The sequence below is a fragment of the Vulpes vulpes genome, chromosome 1 (genome assembly GCF_048418805.1).
Source record: "Vulpes vulpes isolate BD-2025 chromosome 1, VulVul3, whole genome shotgun sequence".
Classification (NCBI taxonomy): domain Eukaryota; kingdom Metazoa; phylum Chordata; class Mammalia; order Carnivora; family Canidae; genus Vulpes; species Vulpes vulpes.
In genome coordinates this window covers 103848290-103873217 of record NC_132780.1, presented here as the reverse complement: position 1 = coordinate 103873217, position 24928 = coordinate 103848290, and the positions used below count along the sequence as shown (strand labels likewise).

Below are 24928 nucleotides of genomic sequence, written 5' to 3'. Positions count from 1 at the left end.
GATAATCTCCTAAGTGGACGATCAGCTCCTAAAAAGAAGAAGATTAGGGATACCTCATTTATGCTAGGTTGATATTCTAATACTATTAGGGTATGTTCTTTCTAAGCAGTGAATTATGCAGCTACTATATCAAGAGCGTCTGGAGCAAGGTCATATCTTCTCATCAGGAGTCCTTGGTGTCCAGCACGGTGCCCGGAACATACCCTGCTCCTAGCTAAGGTTTCTTGAATGACCAGTTATAGCAACTCAAAAGTTTTTTACTTACCTATGCCTTTGATTTTCTCAACAAATCTTAACAGATGAAGAAAAAGTAGTTTCAGAGAGGTTTGTTTCTTGTTTTGGGTTTTTTTTTTTTTTTTTAGTTGAAATATAGTTGACATACAATATTATATTATTTTCAAGTCTTTCATTTCTGGCCTCTAGGCTTCTTAGCACCAAATCCACTAGTGCCCCAGAAGTAGAGCTTCTTGCTTTTTCAGGGACCAGTGGGAATGACCTCTGTTTCCTCAAGGGGAATTCTGTGCTGATGCAGTTCCTTTCCTACAAATACTAGGTTTCCAAGGAATCCAGATATACCTCATGAAGTTTAAAAAGGTGTCTCTCACAGTGATAAGCATTTTGTAGGTGTTGAATAATGAATATGGCAGGAAAGCCATGGGAAAAATTTTCATCTCTACCTGCAGTCCTTACCCTTCATAGTCTCCTATCAGTTTATTGACTAACAGTTGTAATAGCTTAATTAAAGTGCTCTTAAAAACACTGGCATTTGTCTAGCACCTTGTTCACAAAGTGCTTTCAAATACATATATATGTATATATATATTTTTTTAACACAGTAGTTCCTTACAACATTGTTCTTCTACCTCAGAAGACTGACTAGTCACCTTTTTAAATTTTGAGTTATCCAGAGATTTACTGAAACAGAAACAAGTTGGCCAGATACTCGCTTGGAAAAAAGCAGTTTTAATGGTATTCAAAAATATATTTTAAAAGGTATTCTAGCACAAGTTTTCTTTGTACACTAGATATGCTGTAAACTTTTTTGTAAATATTTTAAGGGTGTCGGTTCTTAAGAACTAAAAGTTATTCCAAATCTATCTTGTGCTCCTGAAAAACTACAGAAAAGCACTTGAAAGCTGTTTCTTTAAGATATGGATTTCTTTTTTTATTCTTGCTGGTAATACATTGCTGCACCGAATTATGTGCGATTTTTCACTCAGGATCATCATGATGCTGCGAAATTTCATTGATAACCTATCCATCTCTAGTTTCAACCATCTTAATCAGAAGTGTCCTTTTTGAGTGAGTGTCAATCAGAGGGAGTGAATCCAGATTGGTTTTCTTCAGGTTCAGGGAAGAAAAGTTTGGGAGAACAGAGCAATCGTGCTCTCCGTGCCTTCCAGCAGCTTCCTGTAAGATTGTCACCTTTTCCCCCCACTGCTTTAATCCCCCAGCATCTGGCCCAGCTTCTGACACAAAAATAGATGCTCATTAAATAGTTGCCAAACTACTGGATAGATAGTTTGGTAGAATAGATAATGAATAAGGGAATAGATAATGAATAAGGGAATAAATATAGATTTGTGCCATATAATGCTATTAAAATAATAAAGCACAACGTAAAACAGTAATTTTGTTTGTATTTTTAGGTCTTGAACTTTCCAAGGATAGAGTTAAGAACACAGTAAACAGTGAATGTCAGTAACACATTCTAAAATAAAAATTTCTAAAATTTAGCTTCTCCCCCTGATCTTACAGTTTCAGATTTTGGAAAGCTGCTGTTTTGTAACAGCACAGGAATATGATATGATGTTACCTTTGCCTTTCTTAGGTGCCACTTCCTTGCCCATTCTTGGTACCGGCTGAATTTCCTTCATGTATTGGGGCAGATGTGGATATTCTTTGCCATACTGCACGTGGGGCAGCTCCTTGCCCATGCTAAGGCCATCTTTGCCCAAAGGCATGTGAGGTACTTGCTGGCCCAGAGGCTGGTATTGTGGAATTTGCGGTGGGATCTGAGGAGGAATTTGTGGTGGCAGTGGCTTGATCCCATAGTAAGCACCAGCCTGAATGAGCCTGACGGAGCCCAGGGAAATGGTAAGCAGCACTCCCAGCAGCTGCAGAGGGCCAGGCGGCGCAGCCATCACCTGTGGGAGGAATGAATGCACCGACATGGTGAGAACTAGCAGGCCACATGACAGGTTTGGTTAGATAAAAGAAACAGTCTTTATCATCAGAACGTCACCCACGGAAGACAAATGAAAAGGAGGAAGACCGTTACCTCTCAGTAGGAAACAAGCAAAAAACAGAAAGGAGAAGGAACTGTCAAATGAAGGCAGTGGGTGGGATCATAAACCATGGGAAATACTGCTGTATTGTATCCCTAAATTTCAATCCTGCCTTCTTCCATAGTGTTGGAACTCTTGATTTTTAGCTGGAACAGAGCAGCCCAGGATAAAGATATTTCAGCCAGGTGTGGCGATGTGACAAAGTTCTCTCCAATTAGATGTAGTTGTAATGGGTACAACTTCTGAGAAGAATCTTGAGAGTGGCCCTGCTTTTCCTCTTCCTGCTGGCTGAAATGTGGAAATGTTGCCTGGAAACAGACCAGATGCCTTGGACCAGCAAGTGACCTCTGTGTACTGAGCATGGTGGAGCCAACAAGGTAGAAGAAACCTCAGCCTTGGTTGAATACTAAGGCCCCTAGTAATCCTTACATTTGAAATTTGTTTATATAAGAGCTAGTTTTATCATCTCCTTTAATCACTTATTTTGAATGTCACACATTTGCACTAAATTGAATCCTAATAGATAAAGAGTACATTGTTCCAAAGGAGGCAAACTTAGTGGCCAGCCAGGCTTTTGTTAGTATGTGCCAAAATTCTAAGTGGAGATAGCAATTGATAGGTTTTATGCAGGGGTTGAGACTTTGCATCTGCCCTTTGGGTACTTTGGTATGGTCTCAGATAAACGTAAGAGTTAAAGAATGAGCAAACAAAACTGCAGAAGCCTTCTGAATTGGGAAGGAGGTACTTCATGTGACAGCCCCCAAATATTTTAAAACTCAGTATCATAATTATGTACATACAGGAATTACATTTCGTTCTTCTACTTGAATACTCTAGAGTCATTGATTTAGAATTTGCCTAATTGGACCTGGAGTCCACTGAAGTTGGTCTTTATACTGTTAGAAAAGAAAGGAGTTTACAAGGCAAACTAGTATAAATAACATAACGATGTTTAACTACTCACTAGAATAATTTGTACAAGCCCTTTAATAGCATCCTTTGCAGTTTAACAGTTAATAAGAGATATATTAATGGGGCTTATTTATTTGTAGAAAAACAACCTGGATCAGACCTCTAGAAATGCCCAGGGCTGAAAACCTGAAAGCCCAGGGAGCTGCAGTGCTCACAAAGGCCCACTAGAGGGTGAGTGTGGTACACATTGAAATCTCCCTGGTACTGTCTCTACCTAACAAGGGGCTTCCCACAACCTCCTTAAAGGTCTTGATGAAAATCTGAATCCTCAGTGAAGGGTCATCATCATTCTGGAGAAAGAAGTGGCAAGGTTCTCGCAATTTTTAAGGTAAGGATATTCTGGGGAACTTTGAATAAGCTATCTCAAAATAATTTTAATTTCCATTCTGTGAGTTTGTTTTCTTTGCTTCTGCCTTACTTGATTCTGGATCATAGTTTTCCACCTCTTAGAAAATATGTGTTGACTTTGCGACATCCTATTCAAGAGTAATGCCAAGAGTGTGAACAGGCTAAGGAGAACTGGTTAATAAAAAGCACCTAAGAAAATATTTAATGGAGTCTCTACCAAAAAATCCACTGCTTTACAATTTTTCTAAATATACTAACTAGTCATTTTCCCCAAAAAACATCTGTCAGCAAAACGATTTATAAAGCTTTCTCCATTTCATAAATCAGAACAGTCTCAAGAACTGGATGATTCAGTTGTGCTCTAAATAATACATGTGCTGGTAATTGGGGGGAGGTAGAGGCAGTTATTTTCTGTCTTTCTAAGAATGATTAATTATCATAAACCTTTTGGAAAGAGCCCCCAAATTAGTAATGACTTGTACTCAGTAATAGTTTTATTTTAGATGGGGACAAAAAAAAATCTGCTGTAAGTACTCAGTGATAAATTTATTGACCACTTACCAAACATAATGCTAGACCCATCCAGGGATTACAAAGATAAATATAATTTGGTCAATGGGCCCTGCACCCACAGGGCTTATACTTTTTTAGTAGGTGTGACAGATGTGTAAACTATTAATGAGTAGCACGGGATATCCAGAAAAAAGTAAATTTCCTACCCTCTTCTGTCCAGTAACTTAAGTCCCTTCCCTTTGAAGCAACAACTTTCCCCATTTTCCTCATGTTTCTGGAGGTGTTCTAGGAATATGTACATACACTACACACACCTTTAAAGCACAAATCACAGTATACTATACACCCCACTGTTCCTTACTTTGTTCATGCAGAAGACTAGAACTTGAGACATTATTTCTCAGTTTTGTACATCTGAACAGATCCTTTAACTTCTTCATTTGTGTTAATAAGACACATTGTTCTTTAAAGTCCTTACCATTCAATGTCTAAGGCAGTCACTAGAGAGCTAAAAATGTTAATTCATACCAGAAACATACGGTAATACCCGGTAATGTATAAGCTGGGACTTAATTCCATCTTTGGGAGTGACTGAATTTATTTACTAAACCCTAAGCTTGTGGTGATGTCTTTAAGAATAAGCTAGGATGCTTGGCCCTTCACCCTTCCATCAATTCAGCGATTGTGTTGGATTATACTTAATAATCTTTAAACCAGGACAATCTAATGAAACATTGGAAAACTGGAAGAAAGAGAAATGCCTGGAAGAAGACCAGTTGAATACCAAAGGCCCAGTGGGATCCTACTTTACTACAATTATTTCCTCTTGTAGGCTTGGCCTTTCTCTCCTGAAAACCACCTCCTTAGGTCTGCCATCTGCCATTTCTCTGGCTCTTTATTTAAATAAACTTTGTTCAGTTTTAACTTGAATATTTATGTAGGGGCCCCGATTAGAATTTACCGCTTGACTTACCCTTACTAATTTCCCTCTTGTCCCTGAGGATATTTTTGGTGGTCAAAGTGGTGTGGTGGTTCTCCCCAAATCACTCAAAAGAACATCAGATTTGTGTAATGCTGTACAAACACCTGGCAGGAGGAAGGAGCCTTGGAATTTCAGCTGGGAAAAATGGTAATCATGGGTTTTCTTGCCCCTTTTTCTGAGGATGCAGGACACAAAATGTGAGTTCTAGTCGATGTTTTCTTAGATTTCTATTTGATAATGTGTGTATGCACGCTTGACTATACATGAACATAAACATGTATAATGTGTGTGGACAGTGGATCTTTGCCAGTCAAGGCCAACTTAGTGATGGGTCTCATGTCATTATGGGAGAAGCCTTTAGAAGAAGCCAAAGACCTGGATTTCGGTTGTACCTCTGCCATTCATCATGTGGCTTTGGGCAAGTCCCTTATCTTCACTAAGCCTCAGTTTCCTTCCCTATAAAACAGCAACTATAAAAAAGAAAGTTACAATCCTGGCCTCTCCCACAGAGCTGTTCAAGGACACGAATGATAATATGAATTATTTTTTGTAAGCTGAAAAGCACCGTTCAAATTTAAGTTATTATTAATGGAGTGTGACCAAAAAGACAAATCAAAACCAACTGAAATGTCAAAGACTTTCAAAGAAGGATACTAGCCAAAATAAATGTGAGGTTAACTGCAGTAATGATAAACCTAACATGAATAAAATAATAATGACCATTAAAATGTACTTGTTAAAAATGGCAAAAAAGAACAGCTGAACTAGGGCAGTTACTCTTTCTGGTGTCAGAATTGCCAATGCTAATCATTCTGAACAGCCCTAAATGGTTCCCTATATTTGGGAAGGGCTGCAGTAAGTTTCAGTTTCCTCATGTGACCCGTAATGTATATAGCAGAATAATATGATATATATTATTTTAGACGCTCCTCAGCATTTTATTTGCACATTTATCCCCATGAGATATTGGCTTGTTGTGCAAAAGAATGTTTAAGTATTTAAACCTTCAGTTCTTGCCCTAAATCCAACTTTCCCTTTCACATGGTGCTAACACAGTGCGCATGTCTGCCTGCTACCGAGTGTGTGTGTGTGTGTGTGTGTGTGTGTGTGTGGTGTAGACAAGCCTCTCATCTGCTGCTTGACAGTCCCTCACACAGGATTTGTAGTTTCTCAAGGCCTCAGATTTTTTTTTTTAAGATTTTATTTGTTTATTCACAAGAGATACAGAGAGGCAAAGACATAGGCAGAGGGAGAAGCAGACCCCATGCAGGGAGCCTGATGCAGGACTTGATCCCAGAACCCTGGGGTTACAACCTGAGCCAAAGGCAGATGCTTAACCACTGAGCCACCCAGATGCTCCATCAAGCCCTCAGATTTATCATCTTTGAAGCAAGGGGAAGTTAGAATCCTACTCCTGCAGAATTCACCAGAATTGTCTTCTTGGCTTTCCTATCCATGCCTCTCAAAGAGTGTTCTCTACTGTTTGCATTTCTCAGAGCAATTCATTCCTTAGCTATAGATATGTGAGGAGTGCCTACTAATTGTTACAAACTGTTATGGGTACTGGAGAGAGGAGTGAATTAGAGAGATGAGGTCCATGATCTTATTGAACTCACATTCCAGTGTGGGGAGATGGGCAATAATAAACAAGTTAAAGATAAATTTTATAGTTTTAGATTTGAGTGCTGTGAAAAAAAAAATGAGTGAAGGGCTAGAGAATGACTTGAAGTAAAGACACTATTTTGGAAAGGGTGATGGCAGGAGATATCCCTGAGGAAGAAAATTTTGGATAGAGATATGAAAGTTGAAAGCCTTGTTTGTCTCTCATGATACAATACTAAAACAAACAAACAAACAAAAAATCCAGAAAGTCCGATATATCACAATGATAGGTGACTTTCCCTAATGTAAACCATTGTTTCAAAGCTTTATGCTTCATGTATGTCTGTCCTCATTTTGACCTCTTTATTATATCCTTTTTTTTTTTTCCTGGAGTTTTCTTTTTTTCTTTTAAATCTTTCTCTAGATTTCAACCCTACTATGTAAGTTTGCTAGGTCTACCATGACCAAGTATCTTAGACTGGATGGTTTAAACAACGGAAGTTTAGTTTCCCCCCAACTGTGGAGACTAGAAGTCAGAAGTCAAGATATTGGCATAGTGGGTTTCTTCTGAGATCCATCTCCTTAGCTTGTAGATGGCCATCTTCTTCCTATGTCTTCACATGATCTTTCCTCTGTGTATTTGTGTCCTTTATTAGGACACTAGTCATGTTAGATTAGAGCCTACCCTACTGAACTCATTTTGACTTAATTTCCTCTTTAAAAAACCCCTCTTTAAATACAGTCACATTTCAAAGGGCTAGGGGTTAGGATTTCAAAATATGAATTTGGGTGGAAACACAACTCAGCCATTACCTACCGTTCCTGTAGACCAGGCCAATTCCTCCCTCTTCTGCAAAGTCTTCCCTACCTTTTAAACCATTATTATCTTCCTTGTCCTATTGAAATTTAACACAAAGTTAAATGCAGCTCATCAACCTTATGTTTTTTCCTTTCCTTTTCTTTTCTTTTCTTTTCTTTTCTTTTCTTTTCTTTTCTTCCTTTCTTTTTTTTTTCGGTTCATTAAACCTCAATATGATTGTTAAGTTTCCTGAGGACAAGGAAAATATGTGATATTAGTTTGATTTTCTCAGCGTCTATTGAAAGAGCTTTATAGTCAAAACTCTTAAGGTTGGTAGGGGCTTTAGAAAATATCTACTTTAGCCTCATTCTGCATTTAGAATCCTGTCTACAAGAGTTGCTAACAGAAAGCCCTCATATTTCCTACTTAGATATAATGATAGAAACATTCATAAAGCAACCTATTACCATGTCATACAACTTTCCTTTAAGATTTATTTATTTTAGAGAGAGAAAGAGCACAAGCCGGGGAGGAGCAGAGAGAAAGAATCTGAAGTAGATTCCCTGCTGAGCACGGAACCCGACCTGGGGCTCCATCTCACGACCCTGAGATCATGACCTGAGCCAAAGCCAAGAGTTGGTCACTTAGTTGACTGAGCCATCAGGTACCCTATGTCGTACAACTTTTGTTATTATTTTTACCTAAGCAGCTGGTAGGGAAGACCCACTTTTTCTGATTCATACATGGCAGTGCCCATATAGCTTGCTTTTAATGGGAAGTGAGAAGGGGAAATTAAGAATATATCCCAAAATTGGCTAAGGCAAAAGATGAATGGTTACATGACCTGTTACTTTTATGCCAATAAGCCTACCTTAGGATCATTTAAGGATATATAACTTATTGCATAATTGATTAGCATTCAAGATATTAACAACTCTGTTGATCAGGATATGGTTTTATTGCCCTTTACTATATTAACTAGTTTTGTATCTGACATAGCGTTATCTCAGCATTCTTTTTTATCAGCTCATTATGATAAAAATGAACCCAAGTTCATAATATTTTATTTCACACCAACTTTGTCATCATGTTAAATAAAACTTTGACATGTTCACTTGTGAATGAGAATTGTGTTAACATTTTGAAAGTTACTCTTTGATAGGGCATAAAAAAATAACCAAAAACCTAAATATAGGCAGTGTTGGATAATATGGAGAAAAAGCAGGAGAGGGTAGCTAAGGAGGCAGATGGGTATCATTTGTGCAGATGATATTCTTTGAAACCCATTTTACTATAGAAATGGAGTCTTCTGTGCTTGGATGAGCTGACACCTGCATTTTAAAGGAAGGTAGAAGCAACTTTAAATAATAGAGGGTAGAGAAATTCTGAGGGATTTTGGAGGAGATTAAATGTGAGCAGAGTTGATTGCTGCATGGAAGAGAGTCCCAGAAAAGGAGATCTCCAGTGAAGGAACAGTCAAGAAAAGAAAAACTCATTTCAGAAAGGCTTTTCATATTTATTATAGGATATGTATTGTAAATCCCCTCCTTCATGTCCTCAGAGATGAAGAAACTCTAATCCTGCTGAAGAAAACCTAATTCTTTGGTGGGAATTGATTTGGGGGTTAGGTGGAAGAATGGTTCAATGCTGCTCCAGGGTGACAAGGGGCCAAACCAGTGACTGAATATGAGAAAACCAGAAAACCAGAACCAGAGCAGAGGATGGCTAGGGGAGGTGGGCCAAAGAACATAAAAGTTATAATAATATTAGATACATTTTTGAGAACTTACTTTATGCAAGCACCATGAACATACTTCAAATATATTAATAATCTTGTATCCACTTACTAAGTTTTTTAAAATGTTAAACTCAAATGATATCTCCCCATCCTGTATTTATAAAATTGATTATTTTACTGAAATTCAAGACTGTTCGATTCTGAGTTAAAGCTTTTAAATTCTTATTTGATTACTTTTAGGAGCCATCATCTAATACATTATCTAACAAATCTTTCTACTTTGTTTTACAAGTATAGATCTAATTATACTGTCACTTTTCTCCATCTTGTCCTCCAAATACTAAGGCTGCCTTTTTAATTGAAAGAGTTTCTCTGTTATATAGGATGTGATCCTGGACTTGTTCCCTTCCTTTTTGCTTCTTGGACTAGGGACACAAGCTTGAAGGCATTCATGAAGCCAGAAAGCCACTAGCAACATGAAGATGCTAAGATGAAGCCTAAAGAAATATGTTGAAATATTAGATGTTGGTCAGTCACTCCAATGAAGGCATTGGACAAGATCATCCCATAAGCACTCATTAGTTTTAATCAATCTGCCCACTTACATCTATCAGGACTGATGTAAATATAAGGTGGCTTAATTTACAGGCTTCACTGATGAATCCTCTATAACCAAGAGCAGCAAACAATCTCACCTACGAGCTATGGGTAGAGCATGATGTCACAGGGCCTACAGAAATTTGAGATGTAAATCAGGTTATATCCCCAGCTCTAGAAATGGGCCACCCACATAAACCTTCCAAAATAATCCCCACATTCCACAAATTCTCCAGAAGAGGAGATTTCACAACATTCCCCAGTAACCAACTGCAGGATTTCATAGACCTACATTTCTTAATATCTAATCTGGATCTTGCTGAACTTTAAACTCATTTCCTCTTTTCCATTCTCAAAGGAGGTGGGAAACATCTGGAGAATATTTTCCTTAAAATAATAGTCCACATACTCGAAGTCTGCAATTAACTCCTTTTGTCTCTCTAAATGGAATCATGTCAGCTGCCAAATAGTTTATAAAATACTTGAGAGGACTCCTAAAAGAGAAAGTTCTAAAGTGGAATCCTTTTTTTGCTTGGTTCTGCTAGTCTCCCTATAACATGAACATATCATTGTTCTCAGAGCATAGAGCACCTAAATTCTAGTTCTGACCTAAAAAAGTTACCTATCCTGCCAAGGCATTGGTTTCCTCATTTGCAAAATGAGAACATTGGCTACATGACTTCAAGGTCCCCTCTAGTTCTAAAATTCTGTGGTAGCTGTGAACATGAATAACATATCCACACTTCATAGATAAATGATTTCATGAAAGTACATGCTCAAGCCTTTTGGATATCATAAAGTTAATTAATCTCACACTTCCAGTTATTTTTCAATATTTATCTCTCCCTTCTTACAGTTGGAGATGGAACAGGAAGATTTGAATGGTGCCCCCTCCCTGTAAGTATTCTCTGATGAAATGAGCTGCACCTGTCCAGAAACAAAAAGAAGGACCTTTTTAATAAAAAACAAAGTTTGTGAATCAAAATCTGATTTATAATTTTCCTACCATATTTAAAGACTGAATGAAAATTAAAAATTGCTTAGAGAAAATCTTCTAAAAGTAGCTACAAATGATTTAAAACAACAACAACAACTTCTTCCAAAGTGTAAGCTTAAAAATTCCCTCGAGTCACTTAGCAAACATTGATGTATTTCACAACATTCCCCAGTAACCAACTGCAGGATTTCATAGACCTACATTTCTTAATATCTAATCTGGATCTTGCTGAACTTTAAACTCATTTCCTCTTTTTTTTTTTTTTTTAAATCCCCCGAGCTCCAACAGACAAGTCACCAGACTGTGATGTAAAAGCCATCAATAGCTCAGATTAATCCAGTGGTCCTCAAAGTGTGGCCCCAATGAGCAACATCAGCAATACTTGGGAACTTACCAGAAATGCAAATTCTCAAGCCCCACATCAGATCAACTGAATCAGAAACCGTGGCAGGGGGAGGGGGGATGTTAAGGCTTAACAATATGTTTTAATACGTGCCCTTCAGGTTTTTCTGACATGTGCTAAAAAGTCAGAGAAATGGCAAATGAATACAGAGCTCGCATCTTGGGAAGGAGAGGAAGGTAATGAATAGTATGACATTCATTTTGCAAGAAAAATCGAAGATCTGAAACTTAAGGACAGTTCTATAACAAAGTAGCCTGTGATGAGAGCATCCCAAAAATAAGGTTCTCCCCATTCTGTGGGCCTGGGGATATGCAGCAAGGTCAGTTCCTTCCTGGTGATCCTGAGAAGACCTGGAGAGCACTCTGTAGAGCATCATTCTTCATTCTCTGTACCACTACAGTTTGTGTAAATTATACAATGTGAACTGAAGCTGTTCTTAAGCTGTTGCAAGGGAGAATGGGGAAGGTTCCTCTAATGTAATCCATCGAGCAGGACATTGTAAAATTGCTTATTTAGAGCAAACAGTTATAATCTATTATGTAAAATATAAATTTCATGGAACGTTTGTTCACTGGAACACACTTTTTTTTTTCCTGCTGCAAACATTTTGATCTCAGCCTGAACTCTTGTCCAGGCCAGTGGCATTATGGGTGAATTTCAACCAACAGAACTCAGCAATATCCTGTCACGTGGATAGTTACAACTTAGCAGTTGTGTGTGTGTTTTAAAAATTTTATTTGTTTGAGAGACAGAGTGTGAGAGCATGAAAGAGAGTGAGAGCATGAGCAGGGAGGATGGGTACAGAGAGAAGCAGACTCCCCACTGAGCAGGGAGCCCTGATACAGCTCAATTCCAGGATCTTGGGATCATGACCTGAGCCCAAAGCATATGCTTAATGGATTAAGCCACCCAGGTGTCCAAGTTGTGTTTGAAGTACTCCTTTGTAAGTAACACATGAATTGAATAAAATAAAGTGATAAAATTATACTCATTCCCAAAATATCTGAGGTCACAGAGAATAGAAAGTCTAAACCAAGTTAGGCAAAAAGACAAGAGCATATAACATGTTCCCTGAATGGCCTTCATCTAGGTGCTAAAGTTTAAGAAGCTGGAGTTCCAGGGCAACTCCAGATATGGGAGGGAGGGACAGAGAGGAGTAGATGGCTTGCTTATGGATTCCAATTTTCTGAGGAAGGCTGTCATATTAGAAACTCTTGCCTTTTCTCCTTTTCTATAATTCTGTATGCCTTCTAGATACTTCATTATTGCTCAGCATCTTAAGAAACATTGAGAAATTAGGTGAAATTCCAATGAGTTAGTGGTTGTTCTTATAATTAAAAGTCCTGATGTAAATCTTGAAAACTGAGAAAGTTGAAATATAAAAAACATTGTGCTCAGTTCCCAGCCAGCATGGGCACTTCCTGGAAGCAAGAGAGAGAGCCCTAGATGTTTCTGCCAATACTTTCCTAGGATGGTTGCAAGGAAGGATTGAAAAGTATGGGAAGATCTTTTTTTTTTTTTTCTGTCCCATTGTTATTGGCACTTAGTACTCTCTATCAGTATATCCAGAAGATTAAGTTAGCAAGCCAACTTTCTGTGTTAGCATTTTCTTTTTATTAGCAGGCTATTGTGTAGTAGATTATTCATTTTGGTATTTTTATAGGAAACTGTGAAACAAATAAAATTCCTTTAACCAAGGAACGAATCCTAAAGCCTGTATTCTCATCTGCCATAATACTAAAATATTTATTAATTAAGTTACTATGTGGTGAGTATGTGTCTTTAGGGGTTTAAAGGCAAGAGGTACGGGGCATGAGGCAGCCAATTGTTGACCTTTCTTTTTCATTTTTGAGTTGATTATTTTTTGGGTTCAAGTGTTGAAGTTTTATTTAGCTATAATTGCTCTGAGCCACATAACCTTGAATGACTTAATATTAAAAGTCAAACCCTAGAATTTCTCTCTCACATGGGCAAAACATTAAACCAATTCAACAGCACTTGGAAATAAAAATAATTAATCAATTTCTTCCAAAATTGCCCCCTAACCACCCCCCCACCCCGCCCCCAGAGCTAATCTCTAGTCAAAACAGTAACTCTACTAGAGTTGTGATCTTTAGCCCTGGAAATTTCCAAATTTTAAAAGAACTAAAAAAAAAAAAAAAAATCGCAATTTCTTGGTCAGTAAAAATGTGAATTTGTTCTTTCTCTGTTACACCATTCAAAAGTAGCAGAAATCATTCCACAAGACTGTTCTCAAAAGTAAATTTAAATTAAAAAATGTTTAGTTCTCAAGCTGGGGCTAAGCCTAAAACACCAAGTTGTGATAAATTGTCAGCCACAGAGAGGACCGCCTCTGAAATCCACCACTTTTCCACCACAGCTCCATTTAGGTAATTAGCCCATATGGTAATATCTTGCCCTTTGAACACAGGCAGAGCAATGAAAGCAACCAAACCACAGCTATCCTGGTAGTGAAAGTTCCATTTTTCTAAGGGTGGAATTTATTTTGAAAGAGAGAGAGATGGATGTGCTGTCTGGGAGGAAAAATCATAAGGTTTTCACAGTTAATTCACTAAACATTTTTCAGAGCAAATGGCAGTGGAGGGAGGAAAGGACAAAGAATTATGTAATCAATGCCTTTTCTTGGGGATACATCTGTTCAGAGGCTGGGAGTGAGCAAGAGACTTTTCTTTTTATGACCAAAATTCGCTACAAGGCACAAGAATTCACAGAAACATGGAATGTCACTGATAAACATGCTTTACCAATGTTGTTTCTTAAGGCCTACAGGGTGAAAAGGAAACTGAATTGGAGATGAGAGATGGGGTATAGTCATTTCTCAGATATGACACCCTTGTGAGCTTTTCAGGGCCTCCTTTTCCTGACCTATTAAATGAGGAAAATGAATCAGAAGGAGATGGAAACCTAGGTACCTGGAGAAGCAAGGATAGGGGAGTGAAGGAGTTGACTGGCCAGAGTGTGTGATGAACTAAGGAGTCCTGCTGCATCCAGCTTCGAACCACTCACTCATACATCTAGTTTGGGCAGGTCTTCTCATTTTTCAAGAGAAACCACAAATCAGGAAACTTCTTTGTTAAAAAATTTTGGCTCAGTTCTTTTTTTTTCTTAAACACTAACTGGCAGAAAAAAAAAATTACTCCGGTCAGAATCCAGCCTTTAGGCTGCTGGGTACACTTTTTACCAGGTGGTCTCTAACATCTCTCTAGTTCTAAAAGGCTATATGGGGGTCTCCCATGCTTTTATTTGCTTCAGTTTCTAAGTCCTGGCATTGTTTCTCTACTCAACATTGGTTGTTTAATTTAATTACTAAATTCAACAATCTTATATTGAAATTATAGATGCTACCACAGTAGTGGCTAGAAATATATAAAATAAGTGCAGGTAAAACAAGGGCCTACTCTCAAGAAGTTTCCAGTCAACTGTTGAAAGTTAGATCTTGATCTACTATGAGTGTCTCACTAAAGACAAAACAGACCTTAGCCCAGATGGGATGGATGGATGGGTAGTGTTTTTTCAGACACAGGATCCTTGAGGGACACTGTTTAGACCTAAAGGTTGAAGAATAAATAGAAATTGTCCAGTAGAAGAAGGAGAGCAATGAGTGAAGGGCTTTTTGTGTCCTTCCTCAAAATTATCTAAAAGCAGACATTGGCAATTAAAACAGTAAGAGCTCAGTTGTCTGCAGTGGGTAGGGGGGTAATGCTTAATAGTAGCAACTGTGAGCTAACTGCCTGAATTAAATCCTGATTCTATCACCTACAAGCTTTGTTATCTTAGGCAAGTTACTCGACCTCTCTGTGCTTCCATTTCCTCACAATAAATTGGGAGTGTTGATAACATTACCCATTGCCTGAGACTGAGGAGGAGATGAAGGGAATTGCATGTAAAATGCTTGGAGCAGTGCCTAGATATATAAGCATTTATGTGTGTTAGCTGTTACTTGAAGGAGACAAGCAGGAGTAGAAGTAGTAGTAGCAGAGGGGATCACGAGCACATATTCCGCAATACTTTGCTTTACTGCTGTCCTGTTTTTGAAGAATTTGAGGGTGATGATTTTTGTCCTCACTCTGCTCCAGGACTATTATGAAAATTCGTTGAGAGTCTGAAGACATTTAGGTAAAAAGAGTTCCTCATAAGTGGATAACATGTACTGTGTCTGTGTCTCCAACTCTCAGTGCAGCCTACACCCTACCCTCTCATCTCATGTGAGCCCTAGTTCAAATGCTGGATGTCTTCCCGCTGCCCTTCCCTCTGTGAACTCACCACTGGGCAGCCTGTTTCTGTACTGACTGCAAAGGGCTTGGCTTTAAAATTCAGAGAGCCTAAGACAGTTTTTGCAGGTGATAGATAGCAGTAGGTTGACCTTGTGGGAGTAGCTGCAGAGCTAAGCTACCTTTTATTGCTGAAGGAAGAAAAATTTGCAAGTGTAATGGTTATAGACCTTTAGGTCAGAAAAATAATCAGCCTACAATCACTTTCTTCGAAGATTTTCCATGTTCTTTTTGGAGACTCAAATAATAACAATATTGCTATAGTAAACACTCACTTAGTGTTTACCATGTTCTAGGACTTCTGTCTGAAAGATTCATGTACCCCACCCCTCACCCTAGACCCAGTAAGCCACAGACTCTAGCTTAATTCAAAACTATATTGAATTTTGTATCCAAAAAAACACAGATTCAGTTTAACAACACACACTGCTTTTGTAGTTAGTGCAAAGGTAACCTCAACCCAAAATACCACATAAATCCCAAACCGTGTTTAGCCATAGCACTTAAATTAAATAGAAGACATTAATTTCCAAAATAAAGAAGCAAACCCATAATGTATTTTATTATGATAAATTTTGGTCATAAGTTCTGGGTTATGAGGAGGGAAGCTCCATATGAGAGCTCTCTCAAGGGTCTGGAGGACTCCAATCAGACTTTTATCTGGGAATTCTTTCTGCACACAGTTCATAACTGTTTACAAAGTAGGCTTTATAAATGCTTGTTGCATGAATATATGAATGGTAGCATATTTCTATCCTGTCCCCTCCCATCTTTTTAAAAGATTTATTTATTTATTTGAGAAAGAGAAAGAAGAGGAGAGCATACACAGAAATGGGTGGGGGGGGGGGGCAAAGGGAGAGGGAGAGAGACAATCTCAAGCAGACTGATGGTTGAGCATGAAGCCTGAGGCACGGCTTGATCTTACAACCTTAAGATCATGACCTGAGCTAAAACCAAGAGCCAGATGCTCAACTGACTGAGCCACTCAGGTGCCCCTGCCCACCCCTCTTTTCTACTAAAGTAAGATCTTGGGTAGTGAGAAGACTGAGCAAAGAACCTCACAATCTGCAGACATGGGATCAACGTTTCGCTTCTCTCTGCCTACTATTTTCATTCATATTCTCCTGATTTGGTCCTGGCATCCACTGCCCCTCACAAGAATGGAATATCCTACTTAATAGCCATTCTTCCTTAGAAATTAATGAAGAATACTCTTTTTGATTTAAAAAAAAACTTGTAAAGAACAAGGAAGGGTTGGTTGAAGGTAAAATAACCTTGAGATGGGTGATCAGTTTCACTCATTGCAGGATGTCAGTGTCTCTGTGGCTACTCTGTAGGTCTTAGATTTGGCTTGAGCTGAATGACTGCATGGTGGAAGTATTTTTCTGAGTCTCCGGTCTTAACATCATTTAGGACTTTAGGATTTAGACTGGAAGTGTAAATCTCTGAAGTGAATCTCTGAGAACCCATTTCCTTGTCTGTAAAACTGAGTGTTGGACTAAATGACCACTGGTATTACTATTCAGTCTAAAGACTCACTTTCCTGGGCCCTATCCAATCTAGTCCTTTCTCACTCTTCAAATCCTACCGGAGACTGGAAAAGAGGCAGACAATAAATAGGTTGTGAAGTCAAGTATGACATGAAACTGGGTGGGTGGTGATAGGAGGAGGAGAGATGGGCATTTTACCATTTCATGTTCATGTGAACCCTTCAGCACTTTACGAAGTTCAATGGTTCTTTCCCTGGTGACTGCCTGTTTTGTGGGCCACATCTTTGCCATGAATTTCTGTCTCCTTGCTGTGGAAGCCAGCCAAGGACACATTATTGACCACCTGCTCACTTTCTTACACAAGACGACTCCCCAGACTTATTTTCTTTGCTTTCTCCTCCTGCTGGTTTATGGCTTTCCCTTATGTAGCAATAAAACTCTTGGAGAGTCCTCTTAGGGATGAATTAATGCCACTTAAGTATATTTCCGTTAGCTGCCCTTTGATGGTTCTGTTTAAAAATAAAGGGGGAGTTGGGGCAGCTTGGTTCTTATTGAAATTTTCCTTCCCTTTGCTTTAAAGTTACCATTCCTCAGAAACTCTTAGTTACACTCCAAGAGAACTTTGCTAACAATAAAAAAATGTCTGGGAAATATTATCAGAAGAAAAACTTACCATCTTTCAGTATTTTTTTTATCCCATTGGAAAGGTATTTACATTAAAAAGAGCCCAGCCCAACACAGCCCATGTGAGCTTTCTTAATATTCTTTTAAATCTTTAAATTTATAAATAATAAATAGAAAATGTGTCTGAATTCCAGAAGAGCAGAACATGATCTTGTTCTCCACCCTAATAGCAAACAGATTAAGGATCGGGTGTCATGATCCCATTTCAACTTTGTGTAGTCTGCAATTTATTTTTAATTTCCCCACATTTTATATTTTATTAATTCATCTGAATCTTATATTTAATCTGTGTCTGCTCTGAGCAGAACATCCTATGAGGTTCAGTTTCCTCTTCTCACAGTCCTAGCCCCGAGAGTTGGAAAAGACGAGTATCTGTCCTGAGCTTGACACTTGCCTTTATGTGGCCTTGGATCAGCCACTCAGCTTGTCTGGGTTTCAGGCTTCTCAGTTCTAAGTGTAATAGAATCTGGACACTGAGGGGAAAAAAAAGTAATCCCAAGAGAGAGGGGTTTCAGCTACTGTCATTGAAATTACTACTAGAATAAGCTATTTTCATTTACCGTCTCTTTGGTTTGCTTAAAAAGTGAATCTACCCCAATAACATGCAATGAGGATTGGGGTAGTGTCACCATGACCCATTCTACTGATTCCACCAAGCTCATTACCACACACCACTTCAGTTTTCTTGTTCAACCCGTTCACAAACGTTTTTTGAACCCCCATGCTAGCAACTATGGAGGATTCAAGCATGACTAAGATGTCACTTTTGCCTCCATGGCAATCCAAGGCAAAGACAAATGTGTACAAAAGTGACAAACTGGTCCTGCTTCCTTTATCTGGCATTGTTTCCCTCTTTTGTCTCCTATCTATTCCCTTTTCCTGTCCTTTCCCAACTCTACCCATAGTTCCTTTGCTCTTTTCCAGGTTTTTGAGTCTCACCTGAAGTTTATAACCTCTTCAGCCTATTTTGAACCTGAACCCAAATAAAAACTAATGTCTTCAACAGCCACAGTGGGGTACATGGATCATCATCTTCCTTCCTCCCTGGGTTCAAGGGCAGATTTCTTATAAGCAAAGAAGAAATGCCAATGTGGTATCATTAGGTTCATGTTAAAAAGCACCCATCCTTATCTAGAACCAAAAATACCTCTTCCATAGTTCTGCTAAGTGCTTGAAATTTCTGTTAAAGTTTCAGAATCTGGGAAATTTAATACATTCCGAAGATTTTTTTTTAAACAAATGACTGATTGATAAAGGGGAACAGGGCCCAAGGATTTAGGACTCAGGAAATTTAGGAGGATGGAGCCTGGGGTGGTCTAGGAGGTCTGTGTGGGTTGACCTGGTGGGGAAAGGGTAGAGAGTAACATAGAGGAGCAAAGTGACAGATAGGAAAGTCAGAGGCATGAGATGGAGACAGGAAGCCTCGCCTTGTCATAAGTCTAGCAGCTCCTGGAGAGAATGGCTGGTCATGAGGGCATGATTAATTTGTGTCTACCACATTACTGCAGGGAGGCAAGAGTTTATGCATTCAAGAGGGATCCCCTGCAGGGTGGACTCTTAGAAAAGGAGTTGACCTCCAGAAAAGCTCTTAGAAACTGGCTACAGCCTAGCTCTAAATTCCTGCTTAAGATGACAATCCTAATCATTTGCACCTTCCAGATATAGAAGGGCTGGCACTCTCTTTAGCCATGACTGATGAGAGACCTGGAGAGGGCTGGAGCCAAAGTTTTGCCATACGATAGTGGTATTTTATTGTAGCCTCTGATCATGCCAGGGGAAGGGCTGGTGCTTCCCTAATCATACAGTTTAAATGCCTGAGGGCCAAAGGGCAAATTCCTTCTCCTGGAGTCTGACTTCCAGACCTGTAGGATATTTGTGCATGATGCTAGTCTGGAATGTGCTAAGGGCAACAGGGAACCCTCATACCTGCTACCGCTTCTCTCTCTGTAAACTTTCCCTGATAAATACTGCTTGGCTATTTGCCTTTGTTTGCACAACTGCCTCCAGGTCTGACCTCAGTGCTCTACTTGGTGATTGGAGTTCTCAGATATAAAGAGTGCAGAGAAATGCTCTCCCCACAAATTGATCAATTCATTGATCCATTCATTCAACATTGTTTAGCACTTAGCAATGTGCCAGGTGCTGTAGACACAACAGCAAGTGGAGAATGAAGTCCCTGTCTGGACTGACTCCCAGTCTAGAGGGGTTGACTAGCTGAGGAATTGACTACTCAGACTCCTTTCCTGCATCAGTTTCCATCTCTGTGAAATTAGTCACAGGGAAACATTCAACTCCTGTTCATGTGCGTTGGGCTGACCGACTTACTTGTATCATAATTGCCAGCATTTTTACAATCTCAGCCTGGCTTCCCTCCATCTTCCAGCATGTGATTAGGCTTTTTCTGAGCTCTAGTCCTTGATGTGTATCCAGAAAAAACAAACTTATTTTAATATCAGTCTCAACAAGACTTGCAAAGAATGCAAATGGAAGACATTGGATAGCAAACATAAATAACTTGAATTATCTCTACAAGCATCTGGTCTTATACAGAAGCACATTTAAAAAACAAGTTATCCATAAGAAGCCTGAGGCAAGCAAAGCACTAAACCTATATGTTATTTAGCATATAATGATATTCTGGATTTTTTAGAGGAATCATACTAGATTCCTACTGCTAAACTCTTACTTCCACTATGCAAATCAAATGGTAACAGAATTTGTGAAGAAAAGTCCTCTTTAGATATGTCTACCATCTCCCATCACTTATTTATCTTTCGGGTTATCATTTCCTTCTCCATCTACCTGTGAGATGCAAAGGTTGACTGTTTGCTTGGTTCTGAGCTGCTACTGCATATGGAAGTGGGTATTTCCAGCATCTGTTAAAGGATCTTTTGGATTAAACACATCAAATATAGTTATGTGTAACAATTTATGTGAGGCTTTTCCTTCAAAGAGCTCAAGTTTCTACAAAGTAACTTTTAAAGAAAAGATCCTCAAGGAAAGATCCTTTGTGAATAGTAATTATAATAGCCTGGATTTTCATTTATTTTGTGTCCTGTCAGATTCATGAAATATGTACGTGTAGAGAACAATGAGAGCAGAAGCATCATGTAAAGTGCAGCCTGAATCTTATTATAGGAGGGTTTGACTCACTCTTGGCCACCACTGCCCTCAACATCTGGGGTAGCTTGCTCACTGAGACATGGAAACCAGGTATTATCCTTTGCCTCTAACACTGGCACTATCAGAAGTTAATTGAATTCTTATTAGTAATTCATTGAACACATATTCCATGAGGGCTTTCAATGTCTTAAGTACTGTTTGGCCCTATTAACAATATCAAGAGTAACAAACTTTGAATAAGTGTATACAAGTACCGGACACTGTGAGGTGCTTTACATAGATGATGTTATTTAATACAACCGGGACAACTCTGGGAGGCAAATGCTATTATATTCATTTTATAGACAAGAAAATGAGGACCCAAAGAGTTTAAATAACTTGCTTAAGGCCATTACACAGCTAGTAGGTAGCATAGCAAGATTCAAATCTGATGGCCTGTCTCCAGTGGCTTTATTCTTTTGGACTACTCTGGATTAAAGCCACTAGAAGAATCTGCGCCATCAATGCCTAAGGAAGGCCGTCCAACTAAGTTAAAAAGTATTCTAAGATCACTGTTATGTTTGGGTTGTTTGTTTCCATCACTACAAACACTGCCAGGAAGGTTGGAAACACTGCTCTCCACAAAGAGAAAATGCGTAGGAGACATTTATTCACTGTCTAGCTCCCTTGCTACGACTGCAGACTCTGTCAGAAGAGGGACCTGGCCTATCTTGTCCACTGTGGTGTCTCCACAGGTGCTGACACAATTTTTAATGCTGACTAAAAATTTGGAGAATGAATGATTGAGTAGCTGACACAACGGACAGTAATCCATGTTCTCTGAGTACAGTGCTGTCTTGTGAGTGTGTGTGTGTCCATGTGCTCACCTCTAGAGGGAAGCCCTTCTTTTCCATTCTTTTTTTTATTGTCACCTCAGCTATCAGGTAGCACATGGTGGTTCATTGACCACTTTTATTTCTGTAGTCCTGAGAGCTTAGTACAACATCTGGCACATAGTCAATGTGCATACATGTTGTTGAGTGAGTGGGGAAGTCTGTAGGCATGCTGATGAATCTCTTTAAAGAAAGAGGTTATGAAAAAAAAAAAAGAGAAACAGGTTATGCCCTGTTGGCATATAATCCAACACAATGCCAGCATCACGAACACTGGTCTCTAGCAAAGCTGTAGTTTCACCAGCCTTCCAAAGTCTCTGCTGACTCATTTTCCTTTTCCAGCAAGTGCCTGAATGGAAGGCAGGCTGCCAACAAGGCGGAGAACAGAATGTGTGCCCATACCGACAACAAGAAGCTTTGTCAGTCTGGTTTCTCCTGTAAAATGATGGTAATCTATGGGAAGGGTTAGCCTCATAGTTCTAGTGCTCCGGAAAGTGCTGGGAGTGCATAAGGACTGACATTGATCAAATGCCTGCAATGTACTAGATAGTATGTTAGGTGCTAGATGTACAGCCTCTTATTTGTTATCATACTACTGTAGAAAGTTATTGCCTTTTCTTAAGTGGATAAGAAACCAAAGACTCAGAAGATTGATTTGCTTGCCTAAGTTTATATAGTTGATTTTGGCCCAACTAGGATTTCAACTTCCAACTCCAAATGCTGTGCTCCTTATGCCATAAACACCATTAAAAAAACTCATGGAAGTCATGATCCCATGAGAAGTTATGGGTAGGAATGTAGGGCTGGAAAGATGGGAAATTTCTGAAGATGCAATCCCTCAAGGGTAAGACCTGGATGGAGGATGAGGCTTAGGGCAATGAGAAAAGTAAGAGCCGTGGTCTGGGGACTGCACCAAGCTGGGTCTATAGTACCATTTTTATCAGGTATTCAGAAGGTGGTTTACTGAGAAGCCTGATGGGTAGGCTGACTGGCTGATGGTGTGGAGCACAGCCTAGCAGGGCAGTTACTATATGGAATCTAAACACTGCCTCTGCTACTCACAGTCTGTGTGACCTTGTGCAAGTTATTTATCTCTCTGCATATCATACCTGGCTGTATATTGAAAAATCTCAGCTAGTGATCCATAAAGGTCAGCCCCTGGTCAGCAACACGCATTCCATCTGAAGGTCTCCCTCTGCCACCAGTAAATTATAAGTAGTGAGTCTTATGTGGTCATTTAGAAACTGGTAGAATCAGACCAAGTGTTTTGGTGCTTGATTGTAAGGACAAATACACACATTAAAAAAAAGAGAGAGAAGAGGAGTCTCTTTTGGAGCTTAGCATTTCTAGAGTTTGGGTTTGTGGGGTCCCCATATCCAGGACTGTAAATCTTTTCAGCTAAAAGGAATTTCCAGTATGCTCTTACAACTCAACTAATTTATCATAATGTCACCAATAACTTTTTTAGTTTGAAAAAACTAAACTTTTCAACTATTTGTAATAGTGTATCTCATTTGAATGAGATTCATTATGTGCCAGTCTCAACCAAATTTTAGTTATGTGCTGATGGGTTTCACTGCATTTTACAGTTTGTGACAATCTCCTTACATCACATTCAAAAGGAGAATGTGACAGTAATCTTTTCACAGGTCCCAGAATTTAAATCATTCTTGTAGTGTTGGTTTCTCATGCTCACTAATTCTTATGATTATCACCAGTTTTCTTTACTTCTCATTATCTTTACTTTTACTTATCTTTATCTTTACTTTTCATTCCTTTATTTTGGGACATTTTTGTGTTTTAAAAGCTCATGCACACCCATACTGTACATTAGTATTTAGAGGCCCAGTGGCAGAATGTGTTATGTGTCAATCTGCTTTTTGATAATCCACTGAAATGGTGATGATGGGTTGCTACATAGCTGGGTTGGAACAAAACGTTCATCCTAATGAAATGTGACTTTGTGAAAGGAACGTTCCTAATTCTCTCCAGGACTAAGCCAGGTCATCACGGGTAAATGGGAGGTATTTGAGCTTGCTTGCTCACTTGCTTGCTTCCTTGTTTCCTTGCTTGCTTCCTTGCTTCCTTGCTTGCTTCCTTCCTTCCTGTCTTCCTTTTCAAAAAAAAAAAAAACCATATTGGGTCTACCAGCTGTTTACCAAGAGAATTGTTAAAAATCTTGTCAGCTCAGAGTTATTGCTGTTCCTGAAGAAAAGATAAATGTATGTATTTTTAAATCTGGACATATGAAGGTTTAAAAAATATTGTTGTAGAGTTCTCCTGGCTACTTTTCCTTAGCTCTTTTCCAAGTTTTGGGATGGAGAAACTTGAATATGTCTCTGTGCCAAAGCTAAATATTAAATGAAAACCTTGTGTCTGAGCAACTCCAGTATTAATAAACTGTGGTAAAATAGGTAAGATCTCAAATCATCAGAGAAAAACATCTCTAAGGGAAATGGGGTCATATCATACAGAGTGTCACATTCTGAGCTATGGGATAAAATCTACAGGAAAAGATGGATCATGGATTGTTTTAGGCTTGGAGGACACACCATCTCTTTAAGGGCTTCGTGGTACTACGCTTACTGTTAAGCTAGTGCACACACACAAATATTTGGGAGAGCCAAAGCAGTTAACGCTTTGCACAAATGTGCAATGCAGTGCTGTAAGGATTTTTTTTTTCTCCCCTACAGGACATCATCTCTAACCATCAGTAGCACTGGCTTCCAAAAGTCCAATCCAATTATTATGGAATTAATATTAATAGCACCACATTTTCCCTTGAGATTTATTATTTTTCTCAAGAAAAACACTAGAGGAGATGAAATATTGTTGAAGAATTACACAATGAACCAGGAATATATAAAGTTCAGTTCTCATTTCTAGGTAAATTTTTGTGATCCTTTGCTTAGCCAGGCTTAAATGCACACATGGATTGAGCTCTTTGAGTTTCAGTTCTTCCTTCCCAAGTGTGTTGCAGTGATTGGGGAAAAGATGCTAACAAGTAGCCTGCAAAGTAGAGACAACCTGTGGGTTGTGAGGTCAGGGTCCCCTGGATTTGGATCCTGGCTCTGCCATTTATCAGGTGTGTAACATTTGGAACCTCCATCTCCTAACCTAGAAAATGGGAGTGATCATTTTTATTGTGATTTGTGATTGTTGTTGTGACTTATATGTCTGATAGCTACCTGGAAACTAGCAGAAACTCAATAAAGGGTGGCTACTGTA

General features: G+C 38.9%; 1 protein-coding gene across 1 annotated transcript in view; it reads right to left on the bottom strand.

Moving 5' to 3' along the window:
- Positions 1-24928, bottom strand: part of COL8A1 (collagen type VIII alpha 1 chain) — a 141283-nt gene that overhangs the window by 5572 nt on the left and 110783 nt on the right. The window contains exon 3 of the mRNA XM_025989923.2: positions 1817-2147. Within this exon, the coding sequence (XP_025845708.1) occupies positions 1817-2144 (328 nt within the window). The 5' untranslated portion in view covers positions 2145-2147. The remainder of the gene's footprint in view (positions 1-1816; positions 2148-24928) is intronic.